This window comes from Dipodomys merriami, unplaced genomic scaffold (assembly GCF_024711535.1).
Source record: "Dipodomys merriami isolate MVZ:Mamm:240054 unplaced genomic scaffold, mDipMer1.0.p SCAF_8, whole genome shotgun sequence".
Lineage (NCBI taxonomy): Eukaryota > Metazoa > Chordata > Mammalia > Rodentia > Heteromyidae > Dipodomys > Dipodomys merriami.
This window is the reverse complement of record NW_027206401.1, coordinates 15,785,028-15,797,619: the sequence shown is the minus strand read 5'-3', so window position 1 is coordinate 15,797,619 and position 12,592 is coordinate 15,785,028. Positions and strand designations below refer to the sequence as shown.

Here is a 12,592-nt window from a genome sequence, read left to right as displayed (position 1 = left end):
CTCAGGCTAGGCCCAACAAACCTTCTGCAGAGGACCAGTTAGTGCGTATGTTAGGTTTGGCTGACCAGATCGTCTCTGGTGCAGTTTACTAGCTCAAGGAGAGGAAGAAGATTTCTGAAGGCCACATAGTTTCTTCGTAGCAAAACCAGATTAGAATTACTGTTCATGGGATTTCTGCCTAATCTTTCTCTTACTGTGTCTCCTGCTTTGTACTTTTTATACTATCTAAGAGAATATGTGCTTATAGGATTTGTTGGAGTGTTTGTTTTATTGCTATTGTTTGTTTTGCTATGAAGAAATTAAATCACTGAATGGTATTTATATACAAGAATAATGTCTACAGGCCGATGGCTCATGCCTGTAATCCTAGCTACTCAGGAGGCTGAGCTCTGAGGATGGTGGTTTGAAGTCAGCCCAGGTAGAAAAATCCTCATGAGACCCTCATCTCCAGTTAAGCACTCAAAAACCACAAGTGGTGCTATGGCTCAAGTGGTAGAGTGCTAGCCTTGAGCACAAAGAGCCTCAGGGACCGTGCCCAGGCCCCGAGTTCAAGCCCCACAATCAGAAAAAAATAAAAAGAATGGCAGGCTGGACACAGTGAATCATGCCTGTAATCTCGACCACTTTGGAGGACTAAGATTAGAGGCCACCCTAGGTAAAAAGTTAGGGAGTCTTAGATTATCTCTTTGTTGCTTTGTATGTCCCTCCCCCACAGTATAACCCCTGCTTTCACTATATTTGATGTCAATATAACTTGAGGAGGAGATGGGGAAAAACCAGTTGTTTAAGGATACAGGTGGACCTGTTGCAACAATGAGAAGTACAAGTTGTCATGTCCAAAACGAGCTTTACAACGTCGGTGGGGGGGGGAAGGGGGGGAAGGAAAAGGATTGGGATTGGGGGGGAGGGGGGAGGCTGGGAAGGGATGTGAAGGGTAAACAAAGGAGGAGGCTGCAATGCTTGGTAAGAAATGTACGCATTATCCTGCCCATGTAATTGTAACTCCTCTGTACAGTATGTTCACAAATAAATAAAATTAAATTAAAAAAAAAAGTTAGGGAGTCTTTATCACAACAAACAAGTTGGCAGTAGTAGATCTCACTTGTAATCCAAAATATACAGGAGATATAAGTAGGAGGATCATGATCCAAGCCCAGCTCTAAGCAAAAACCTTGAGACTCTTCCTGGAAAAATAAAGCAAAACAAGGCTATAAGTGTGGCTCAAGTTGCAGAATATGCCAGTCTAGCAAATACAAGGCTCTGAGTTCAAATGCCAGTATTGCCAACATATGATGATGATGATGATGATGATGATGATGATGATGATGTCCCTTGGATAGTCCCAACTGCGTGCATGGCTTGAAAAGGAAAGGGAACGAAGAGATTACACTCATGTCATTTTTTTGTGCCATCCTGGAGCTTGAACTCAGGGCCTGGGCACTGTCCCTGAGCTTCTTTTGCTCCAGGCTAGCACTCTACCACTTGAGTCAGAACTCCACTTCAAGTTTTTGTTTTTCTGTTTTTTGTAGATTAGAGGAGATAAGAGTCTTTCCTTCCCCAGCTGGCTCCAAACTGCAGCCCTCAGATCTCAGGAGCTGAGTAGCTAGGATTATAGGTGTGAGCCACCAGCACCCAGCCACTCATTCATTTGAAGGGTAACAAGCAGAACTTAAAATGCAACTCTTCTCACATGCCATTGTAAAACCATTACACCATCTGGGGAGGCTGAGGTCTGTAGCCAGGTCCCAAGTGATAGACACACAGTTCTGTCTCAAAGAGAAAGAAGTAGAATGGAGTGTGGGGGATTGCTGGCCTTCCAAGCCACAATCTGGAGTCACCAAAATGATGCTAAGGAAGGAAGTTTGTGTATTTAATGAACGGGTCTGGCTTTATTGTTTGATTTGGTATTTCCCACTAAAGAAGCTGTGTTTGTAAACTCTTCTTTTTGTCCTTATAGGAGACTTAGCCAGAGGCCAACCACTGAAGAATTAGAGCAAAGAAATATCCTAAAACGTGAGTGTCCTTGGTATACATTGCCTGGTGGGTCCATAAACAAGCCGCCTCACAGTTAGGCCAGCCTTCAGTCATAACTGACTGGAATGGTCCATTTTTATTATAGCTATATATATAGTTGTTTGTTATTTAAAAATAATTTCTTGCTGGGTGCTTGTCGCTCACACCTGTAATCCTAGCTATTCAGGAGGCTGAGATACGACAATCAAGGTTCAAAGCCAGTCTGGATAGGAAAAGCTATGAGACTCATCTCCAAGTAACCAGCAAAAAGCTGGACATCGAATTGTAGCTCAAGTGGTAGCGCAGAAGCCTTGAGCAAAAAATTCTAAGGGACAGCACCCAGGCCCTGAGTACCAGAAAAAAATTTTTCATAGTGTCATCTATCCCCAGACTACAGCTGTTTAACAATTATTTTTGAGAAAGATGAAATATATTCCCTAGTTTTCTTTCACCCACATATTTAAGAAAATGCTATCTACTTGCAAATAAATGTCAAAGACTCACAGGAAATCAGACATCCCTATATTATTATTAATCACAAACGTTTGTTGCTAAGTTGGACAAACTACTCAATTTAACACAACATTATGGTAAACATTTTTCAATATATTTCATTTTCTTATTTGTGATCATTCTGTGTCCCTTTCACTTACAATTCTTTGGTTCTTCAGCTCATTTTTTCCTACTTGATTTTTTCCATTCTATTTTTTCTTCTAGTCTCTTTGCCAGGGCTGTATGGAAAACGCACATAGAAATCCAAGGGTTTTTTCCCCCCTGCTGTTATTTATCAGAAATGTTAACTGACTTCAGCAAGAAATGGACATTTTTTTAAGTAGAGCCTTACTGTACTTTTATGTATTAATCCAGTTTCAAAAGAGCTTTTTAGTGCATGAAATATCAAAGAACAGAAATAAGCAGATCTGGGAGAGTACTACATAGAAATAAGCCTTGGGGGGTGGAGGAAGAGGGGAGCGATCTTTCCAGCCTGGCTTGGAGTTGGCCTGCTGATGACCCTAGCTCTTCAGCCTGAGTTATTTTCTTTCCTGAAGGAAAGAAAGATTTTCCTAGGATATTTAGACTACAGTTGTCATAACTAAAGCAACCAACAATGAAGATTTAACTGTAAATGGAATGCAGTCTATGAGATCTTTGTCCTTAACAATGCTTTTTTTTTTCCTGACCATTTGTATCACTGTAGTAGAACCCAAGAAAGGACTTGAGTGCCTAGAAATGTGTGAGTGTCCATTTGAAAGGGGCAGGGGGTGGAGTCATGGCTAGAAAAGAAGTACATTTTTGCCTTTGTTTTTCTGAGGGTTGTTGATAGCAACATCTCATTTTGATCACAAAACCCCAAATTTTCATTGCCTTCGATCACAGATTCCTGGGAAATATCTGTTGAATTTTAAGTTGACTTCATTGCAGACTCTAAAAGTTCCTAAAACTCAGAGATTATGTCTTCTTGGATGCCTGATGCAATCCTTAGGTGGGGTTGTGGGGAGGAGGGGAAGAGAGACAGAAAAATTTCTGGATAATTCTCTCTTGCTCCTGTGAGATGAATGTGCCAAACCACACTGGAGTTTGGTTATTTGAGGAACTGTGTCAGGGATCCGGAAATTTATTACATGTTGATCTTAAGTGCTGTGTTGGCTTTTGCACCCTCTGTTTTCCTGGAGGTTTGGGAAAGAGTGAAATACCAAAGTCAACTTCAGATTTGACTCCAACACTTTATGTACTTCCTTCTAAGTTCATGTTGATTCTGGAAACGAAGACATGTTTCCAGTCTGGAGACTCTGATAATGGCTTGTGATCTCCTGACACAAGACTGCCTGGCCAAGGCAAGCAGACTACGGTGGAGACTCTCCTGGCTCCCCAAATCCTCCATCCCCCTGCCCCGGCTTCCCACCCTACAGCACCGGGAGCTGAATGGTGTAGCTGACGAACACTTCACTCAGCCCCTCTGGCTTTGATTTTCCCACATAATCACGTTTTTGTTTAGAACAGCGTAATTGTCTATCTGGAGAAAATTAATCTGTGATAAGATATAGTTTTTAAGGCCAGGTTTTTTTTCCAGTGGGTGATCTTTTTATTACAGACTAACTGAGTCACAGCTTCTTAGTTTCATTCAACAGTTCTCAATCAGAACCTATCCCTGCTTTAATAAACAGTAAAAAATTGAAAGGAAGGGAGGAAGGGAGGGAGGGAGGGAAGGAGGGAGGGAGGGAGAAAGGAAGAAAGAGAAAGGAAGGGAGGAAGGAAAGAAAGAAAGAAGGAAGGAAGGAAGGAAGGAAGGAAGGAAGGAAGGAAGGAAGGAAGGAAGGAAGGAAGGACAGCTGTAGCTTTCAGTGGGAACCGTGGCACAAATTGTGTTTCTATCTTTACCCATGTTACTCTTCACTTGATTTTGTTCTTATTTTGGTGTCACTATAGTTTATTTAAAAATATAGATGTACTAAGGTATATATCATTGTGCATTTTAGAACTAGTTCCTTCAAAGTAAGACTTTAAAAGGACCACCAGGTATTGGTGGCTCACACCTTTAATCCTAGCTACTCAGGAGGCTGAGATATGAGGATCACAGTTCAAAGCCAGTTTGGGCAGAAAAGTCTATGAGACTCTTTACCTCTAATTAACTGCCAGAAAACCAGACAAGGAGCTGTGGCCCAAAGTGATAGAGCGCTAGCTTTGAATGAAAGAGCTCAGGGACAAGGCTCAGGTCCTGAGTTCAAGCCCCACAACCAACAAGAAGGAGAGGGGGAAGGAGGAAGAGGAAAAGGAGGAGGCATGTAAAAAATAAGCATTTGATGCTTGAAAGGTCAACTTCTGCTAAACAATACAAGTAGTGTTTATGGAATGTCTTCCATTTCAGAGATTGAGATAAAATGTAGGTTCCCTTATAATATTTAGTTGTGAATGTCCTCCTAGCTTGAGTTCTCTATGTTGATAGAGCTGAGGTTGTCCTTGAACTCACTATTATAGTCCAAGCTGGCCTTGAACCTCCTGTTCCTGCAGCCTCAGCCTTCCCACTGCTGAGATTCAGGTATGTGATACCATATGCAACTTGAAATGTTTTTAACATGCAGAAAAGTTGGAGTTTTACAATGAACATCAATATGTCTGCCATCTATTATTTGTTGACTTCTTGCTTCAACATCTGACTAGCCATATGTCGACCCAGATTTTGTCAATACATAGATGTCAACTTACACATGTGTTTACATTTGTTGAAAATATCCACCTGGGTACGTGTAGAACATGTACCCTCAAAAAATACAGCATGTCATCATGGTAGCACAAGGCAAAAGTCTGAAATCCTATCTCAACCAAAAAGCTGGGAATGGTGGCTACTTCCTGTAATCCTGGCTATGTAGGATGCATAGGTAGGAACATTAGTTCAAGATTAGCCCAGGGGGAAAATAAAAGATCTTATCCAAAAAGTATCTGAAGCAAAAAAACAAAACAAAACAAAACAAAGAAAGAAAAAGAGCTGAGGATATGGTAAAGGAGTAGAGAGAATATCTAACAAGAGTGTGGCCCTGGATTCAAGCCCTAGTACTGCCATGTTTATACATATACATACATATGTGGCTCTTTTGAATCCATTTTATCCAAATTGATAACTCAGGAATATATAATACAGGGCTAGGGCATTGTGTAAATGATAAAGCACCTGCCTCACAAATCCAAGCCCTGAGTTCAAACCCAAATACCACCAAAATACATACATTCTGACACACATTAATGAATAGAATAGAACTCCCATTGTTGATACTGCTGGACCTTGACTGTTATATTTGTTATATGTTATATTTGTTCTTTAATAAGATGCCAAGGAGCCATCTCGGGGGCTTCTATCCACCTTTATCTCTCTTCCTCTATCTTCCTTAGAAGTATGATTTTGAACATGAGAAATATAAGGAACTCAACTCCCTACTGCAGTTGACCCTTCTGTTTTGAAAGGTCACTGGCTGTCATCTGGTTGAACAATGGCTTAATAAGGCAAAACTGTATTCCCTTTGCAGAAATGAACAATGTAACATGTGTTATCTTTGGAATATATTAGATATCTAACTTGTTTTGTTTGAAATTACCCTTAAAATACAGCATAACACCCAGGTGTTGAGGCAGAAATCTTGCCTACTCAGGAGGCTGAGACCAGAGGATCATGGTTCAAAGCCAGCCTGGGCAGAAAAACTTTTATCTCCAATTAACCAGAAGTAGAGCTGTGGCTCAAAGTGGTAAAGCACTAGCTTTGAATGAAAAAGCTCAAGGGCATCACCCCAGACCTGAGCTCAAGCCCCATGACTGCAAAAATAAACAAACCCAGCATAACAGCTGTACAGGAAGAATTAACTAAAATGTTTCAGTGATTTTTTTATTATTAATATCCCCACCGTCCAGTTTTAATCATATAAACCCCAATTTTGGCATTTATCCATTATGTAAACCTAACCATCTACAAGCTTTGTCTAATTCATATATGGCAATTACTTGAATCTTGATCATATATTGAAGGGTGTGAAAAGACAAATACACACACACACACACACACACACACACACACACACACACACACACACACACACACACACGGAAAAATCTGAGATCAGGTGCATTGCCTCACACCTGTGGGGCCAGTACTAGGGAGGCTAAGGCTGGAGAACCTGTTTCTATGGTCAGCCTGGGCTATATTGTAAGACCCTGTGTCAAAACAAACAAAATCTAAATTATAAACAAGTGTGTGTGACACACTTGTGTGACACGTCATCTGCCTCTTGTCCTGTGGTGTATTTTAATCATTTGCACCCCTGCATTACTTGAATTTTTAAAATTATCTTGCCATAGAAGAGATTTTTCTTTCATTAATCCCTTCCGCAACATGATTTCCCCTCAATAAAGTTCCTTGCCACACTGGAAGATAATTTTCATAAGCATTGGTATCTTAAGAATTAAAGTCTATCCTCACTTTATAGAACAGAAAAGGTACAAGAAGCAACGTACACACGTTCTTCAACTAAGCAACCAATAAAACCTGAAGGGGTGTTTGTTTCCTTTTTTAAAATTCCATCTGTTGCACAGCACCCAATTGTACAACTTGGTGAAGCACTAAGGAAAAAGAAGACTTAGGAAAGTTAAAGTCACAAGAAAATAAATAATTTCTACCCACAGTACACCATAACCCCATTCAGAACATTCTGGTTTCAAAGCCAAATTCAAAGAAATGTTTACATTCGGCTTCTATGGGAACCAAGGAAGACAAATCAAATATTTTGGTTGGGTTTGAATGGAACTCAGCAGCTCAGACATGCATCGGATGGTTCTCATTTGCTCTTTTTGCTCTTTTAATATGTCTCAGATTCTTCACATGCAGGCCAGATCCCCAAGTAAAATTTCATCTGAATTCTGGTAAATCGTGCCTGTAAAGCCCATGCGATGATCACCAATAGACATCTTTGAACAGTATATGGACAGTCTCTTGTCCATCTTTATTCAGAATAGAGCAGGCAGTCAGGAACAGAAAGATTTAAAACTACTAAAGTAAAACAATTATGCAAGAAGGCAAAGTCACCCCGCGTGCACGCGTGCGTGCACACACACACACACACACACACTTATAGAAAGGATTTACATGTACAAATATGACTGACTGACCTTTCTGGGAAATCTTGTCTTACATTCGCTAGCCGAGTGCTCTACCACTTGAGCCATGCTTCAAACCCTTTTTGCTCTCATTATTTTTATGGATAGGGTCTTGTGCTTTTGCCAAGGGTGCCTAGACTACGACCCTATCTCCTTCTCACTTTCTGTGTACCTGGGATCACAGTCATGCATACTACCACCTGGCTTTGCAAAGTCTTCATAACCTAGTTTTTTTTGAAAGGCAGATTTATTACACAACAGGAGCAGCTCTAGTAAGAGGTAATCAGTTCAGCCCATTGTCATCCATCTTCAGGGTACAGACATGAGCTATAGGTTTAAACAGACAAAGAACCAGAAGCAAGGAGTGAAAGGTTCACCTAGACATTCCCAGTTACAGGTGTGGCCTGGCTGTCAGTATCCCAGTTTTGGATCTTATCATTGTCATAACTTTAGGGGAATAATCTGGTTAGATAACATTTTTTTGGCAGTACTTGGATTTGAACTCAGAGCCTCATACTCAGCTGTTTTGCTCAACTGGTGTCCTACCCCTTAAGCCTTGCCTCCAGTCTGGCATTTTTCTAGTTAATTGGAAAAGAGAGCTTTTCAGCCTAGGCTGGCTTTGGACCAATATTCTCAGCTAGCACCCTTCCGAGAAGGTAGAATTACAGACATGAGCCACCCAGCTCTTAACAATAACTTTTAAAGACATTAATAGGATTTTTGGTCAGTATTAGAATCAAGTACCTGTGATCTGATGGGCATTTCTGATGATGAAATTTCTCTCTAGTAATTAAGTTGTTGTGGTTTTTCTCCAAAAACAAACAGAAAAGAATGAAGAAGAGGAGCAAGAAGCAAAAATGGAACTTAAACGTAGACTTAGCAGGAAGGTAATGACATTCTGAATGCTCTGAAATAAACTTTGTTGATTTGTTTAAATTTGCACTTTATATGTGAATGTAATACTTAGGCATAATTATTCTTATGTGACTACTACAGAATCATAGTCATTAAAAAATAAACAAAACAACTGTTCTTTTTTCTATTTGCATGTTAACTTTGGAAAGTTATTACTCAAAAGATTTTCATGCATTGTGTGAAAATCTTTAAAAATACAAAAATAAATAAGAAAATACCACCAAAAAATCTTCCATTCAGAGAACAATTATTAAAATTTCAATATATATAAATATATATTTCCATTTTTAAAAAGTAACTTTTAAACTGTTCTCATTTTCCATTTAGTCTCGGATAAATTAAGTAAATACCCTATGACTACTGAAGATTTACCACTATCAGAAGTGGGAATAATTTATTAAGTGAGCTTGATCAGCCGGTTTGGCTGCCACAGAGCTACCCAAATTGACAAATTTGCTCAGACAATTGTTTCCACATTGTATGAAAATATAAATCTCATCCAGAGCCCTGCCAAAAGAATATTCTTTTGGAAAAAATAAAGCACTATCAGTCTTTAAATTTCATTATAAATCCTTGCAGTAATTCTTCAGATATACCTTTCATTCCTGGGGAAAAAAAGGGTGGGGTGACTAAAATACGACCAGAGTCAAGCATGCGGGGCCTGACCCACATTTTTGAGGGCTAGCTGGGACTTCGCAGCTTCCGGGGCCTGACCCACATCTTTGCGGGCTAGCTGGGACTTTGTAGCATCAGTATTCTTCTGCCTGGCTCCAGAGGCACTCCTGGGGTGCATTGAGCTTTTCCCCAACCCACTGGGGCTCCTCCATAACTCAACAGTGCCTGTTGTTTCTCCCTTGCTCCTACTTGTCCCACGGTTGAGCCCTCCCTTCCATGACGCATGTGAATCTATAGCACTGGCATCTACCCTATGGCTGGCATAGTCCTGAGGGGAAGACTGGGTGGAGCATTTCTGATCTGTTATCAGATCAGAAATCAGTGGCCACTGACCGGTGGGGTTGCCACCTGGCCAGACCTTAAAGCACAAGGATTTCTCTCCTTGCTACTCCTTATTTCCACTTGCCCAAGAGATGCAGCAAGGATCCAGCAGTATAGAAGGGGTAGCATCTAAGAATATAACAGAATACTTAGGTTGCCTAGCCACCAGGGCTCTGGGAAGGAAGAAAGGGCTGAAGTTACCCTAGCCCCGCTTAGGTGGGCTCAAGGTACAGATTCAGGCTTCTGGGAATCCTGGGATTGGAATGGTTTGAATAGTAGAGTTTTGACTTTGCTTTACTCTGGTTTTACTCAGGAGTAGACTGAGGACCAAGAAAGAGACTGCTTTTAACTACTGAGCATGTATGCACAATGTACTGTCTATCTCTGAGCCCATGCAAATAAAAATTACTATCTCCTCTAAAAAGGAAATAGTTTGCCTGGATATTGTGTGTGTGTGTGCACACGCACGTGTGGGCTGTGGGTAAAAGAAAAGTCTGTCCACCTGTGTGTATATACTCCAGGACATCTCAAATGAGGAAGGGCCAGGAGGAGGTAATCTGACATAGCAGGGCATGTTGATGCCTGTCAACCAAGGAGGCTGTCTTGCTTTCAGCCCTCATCATTGTGTTGGCTCTTTTGAACTTGAGACTAGACGAAGAAAGGAAAGCAAAGGACTGGCTAGATTCAATATAATTAGAAATTGCATTGGGACAAAGGCCACAAGAATAAACCCTAGTGGTCTGAGTATCAGAAGGTTGGCAAGGAGGTATGGTTCTCCATCAACTCTTCCTCCTTAACCCATTCTCCTGTCCTGCACGTTGACTTTCTGAGCTAAAGGTCATTGCCAACATGGGTCCTGGATCCTTGTTTTGCTGGCAAGGAAGGCTGCGGGCTCACCCTTGCTAGACCTTTCTAGATCTTAAAAGACGTTTCTGAGTGGACAGCTTTCATGGATGAGGATTGGGAGCGCGAATTAATTCATGTTTCTAAAAGTTTCACAGTTTTTTTCCTTGATCATTCAGCCATGCTGGAGCAGGCATGCTGCTGTGTGTGGGTCACTGTGTGAGCCTGTGTTAGGGATGACAGCCAGGCCTTCAACTCAGCGCTGGCAAGCTGAGGAAAATAATATAACGTGGATGGTTACTGCCAAACACGGTGACCTATCTAACGACGACGATTTTTATAGTCTTAAAAATGAGGGCACGCTGCTTTCTAGTTCTCGTTACAAATTCCCAAGACACTACTGCCTTTTTTTTTTTTTTTGAAAGTGACCTTATTTAACCATAACTTTAAAGTGTTGTCTGTTAAAAAAGAAAAAAAGAAAAAACTTGCCACCACAAGACTATAAACAGTTTTACTGATGTATCTTTTCCACCCACCCTTCTGCAGCTCAGCCTGAGACCCACGGTGGCGGAGCTCCAAGCTCGAAGGATCCTGAGATTTAATGAGTATGTGGAAGTCACCGATTCTCCTGACTATGACCGCCGGGCAGACAAGCCCTGGGCCAGGTTGACACCTGCAGACAAGGCAAGCATTCCAGTGGCCATCTCATTGATTGCACTGCGTTCTCCCAAGTTCCTTACTCACCTTCCACCTGATCACCCTCCGCATTGCAGATCTCACCCAAGATTCTAGCAATTTTCTGCCTCTGACCATGGAAGCCAATTCAATGATAATACTTATAATGCCAATGTAGTTCTGTCAGCTAAGTCTCAGAGAAAGCTAGTTTTTAATTACTTAGTCTTTAATTACGTAGTCAAACCTGGAATAGGACTTTCTTTCTCAGTCAGGATTTATATAGGTATACATAAGACACATATACATATTTGTATGTGTACACACCCAAAGACACACACATATTTAAAATAAGCCAAAAACTGAAACCAAAAGCTATGCATGATCCAGCCACTATTTGTTAATAGGTCACTAAGATTAATGTGTGGCTGAATGTGTCAGCTTCTCATTCTGAACAGCAGCATAGGCATCTCTTTGTGGGCATAAAATTTACATGGCACGAGTCATGTGTTCTTTAAATATGAAGGCGTCCTATTTGATGTTTTCCTTGGGTAGCTTTAAGTGAAGGACTGAATTTTTAAGTTCTGTCTGTTTAGACTTCCAATATTAAAGAATAAATCGCGACTGCTTTTCTAGTAGCTTTGCGGCAGCTAGTCAAAAGCCATGTTGTTTTGGTGGGACCAAATGAAGAAGTTTCCTGGGAACATAATATTGTTTCACGGAAAGCTCCTGCCCTAAAATTTCTTAGGCTCCTGGAGGTGGCAGAGGAAAGAGGGGAGGTGAGTAAATCCAGACCAGGAGTCTAGCCTTCTCTGCTCCTTGTGAAAGACTACTGAAAGCAATCTATCCTGATTTTATTTTTTGATTATCTTTTAAGTTGTTGTACTCAGGGGTCACTACTCAACATGTCCGTTTCTGAGTACTATGTCTCTTAATCTGTGTCACCCCGTTTTCATCATTCTCCCCCAGCTGTCCCAACCCCACCCATTCCTTCATTTCTCCCACTTATTACCTATATACATTGAATATGCTGACTGCATTTGCCCACCCCTTCCTCGCTCCCTTCACCTACCCATCTCCCCTGACCTCCCTGCCCTCTCCCTCAATACCACAAGGTTCTAGTTTTCATCTTGTAAAGCCTAAGTTAGTTGTTCAAAGGAGTTTTTAGTTTGGCTTTACACCTTGATTCACCCTCACCTGAAAGTGTTGCCGATAGGGGATAATTTTCAGATTTGGGTATATTTGCATATACATTATGGGATGTGGGGATGAGAGCTAAGTCTGAGCCCAAAATTCTTGTATGGGGCTAGGGGTGTAGCTCAGTGGTAGAGCACTTACCTGGCATGACTGGTCCTGGGTCTGATCCCCAGAACAGTATAAGCAAGTTCATTTGTGTTTTATGTACACCTTATATGCATAGCCAGAAGGTCATTTTTCCACAGCATTATTTACTGTACCTTCACCTTGCAACAGCTGTATGAGGGCACATGTGGAATTTTCCACTTGTGACCTCATA

General features: G+C 41.1%; 1 protein-coding gene across 5 annotated transcripts in view; it reads left to right on the top strand.

Moving 5' to 3' along the window:
- The window catches only part of Phactr2 (phosphatase and actin regulator 2), a 159,898-nt gene that overhangs the window by 136,461 nt on the left and 10,845 nt on the right, over positions 1-12,592 (top strand). For all 5 annotated transcript variants that reach the window (XM_070010656.1, XM_070010658.1, XM_070010657.1 and 2 more), the window contains 3 exons: positions 1,958-2,013; positions 8,476-8,537; positions 10,951-11,088. In XM_070010656.1, the coding sequence (XP_069866757.1) occupies positions 1,958-2,013; positions 8,476-8,537; positions 10,951-11,088 (256 nt within the window). The remainder of the gene's footprint in view (positions 1-1,957; positions 2,014-8,475; positions 8,538-10,950; positions 11,089-12,592) is intronic.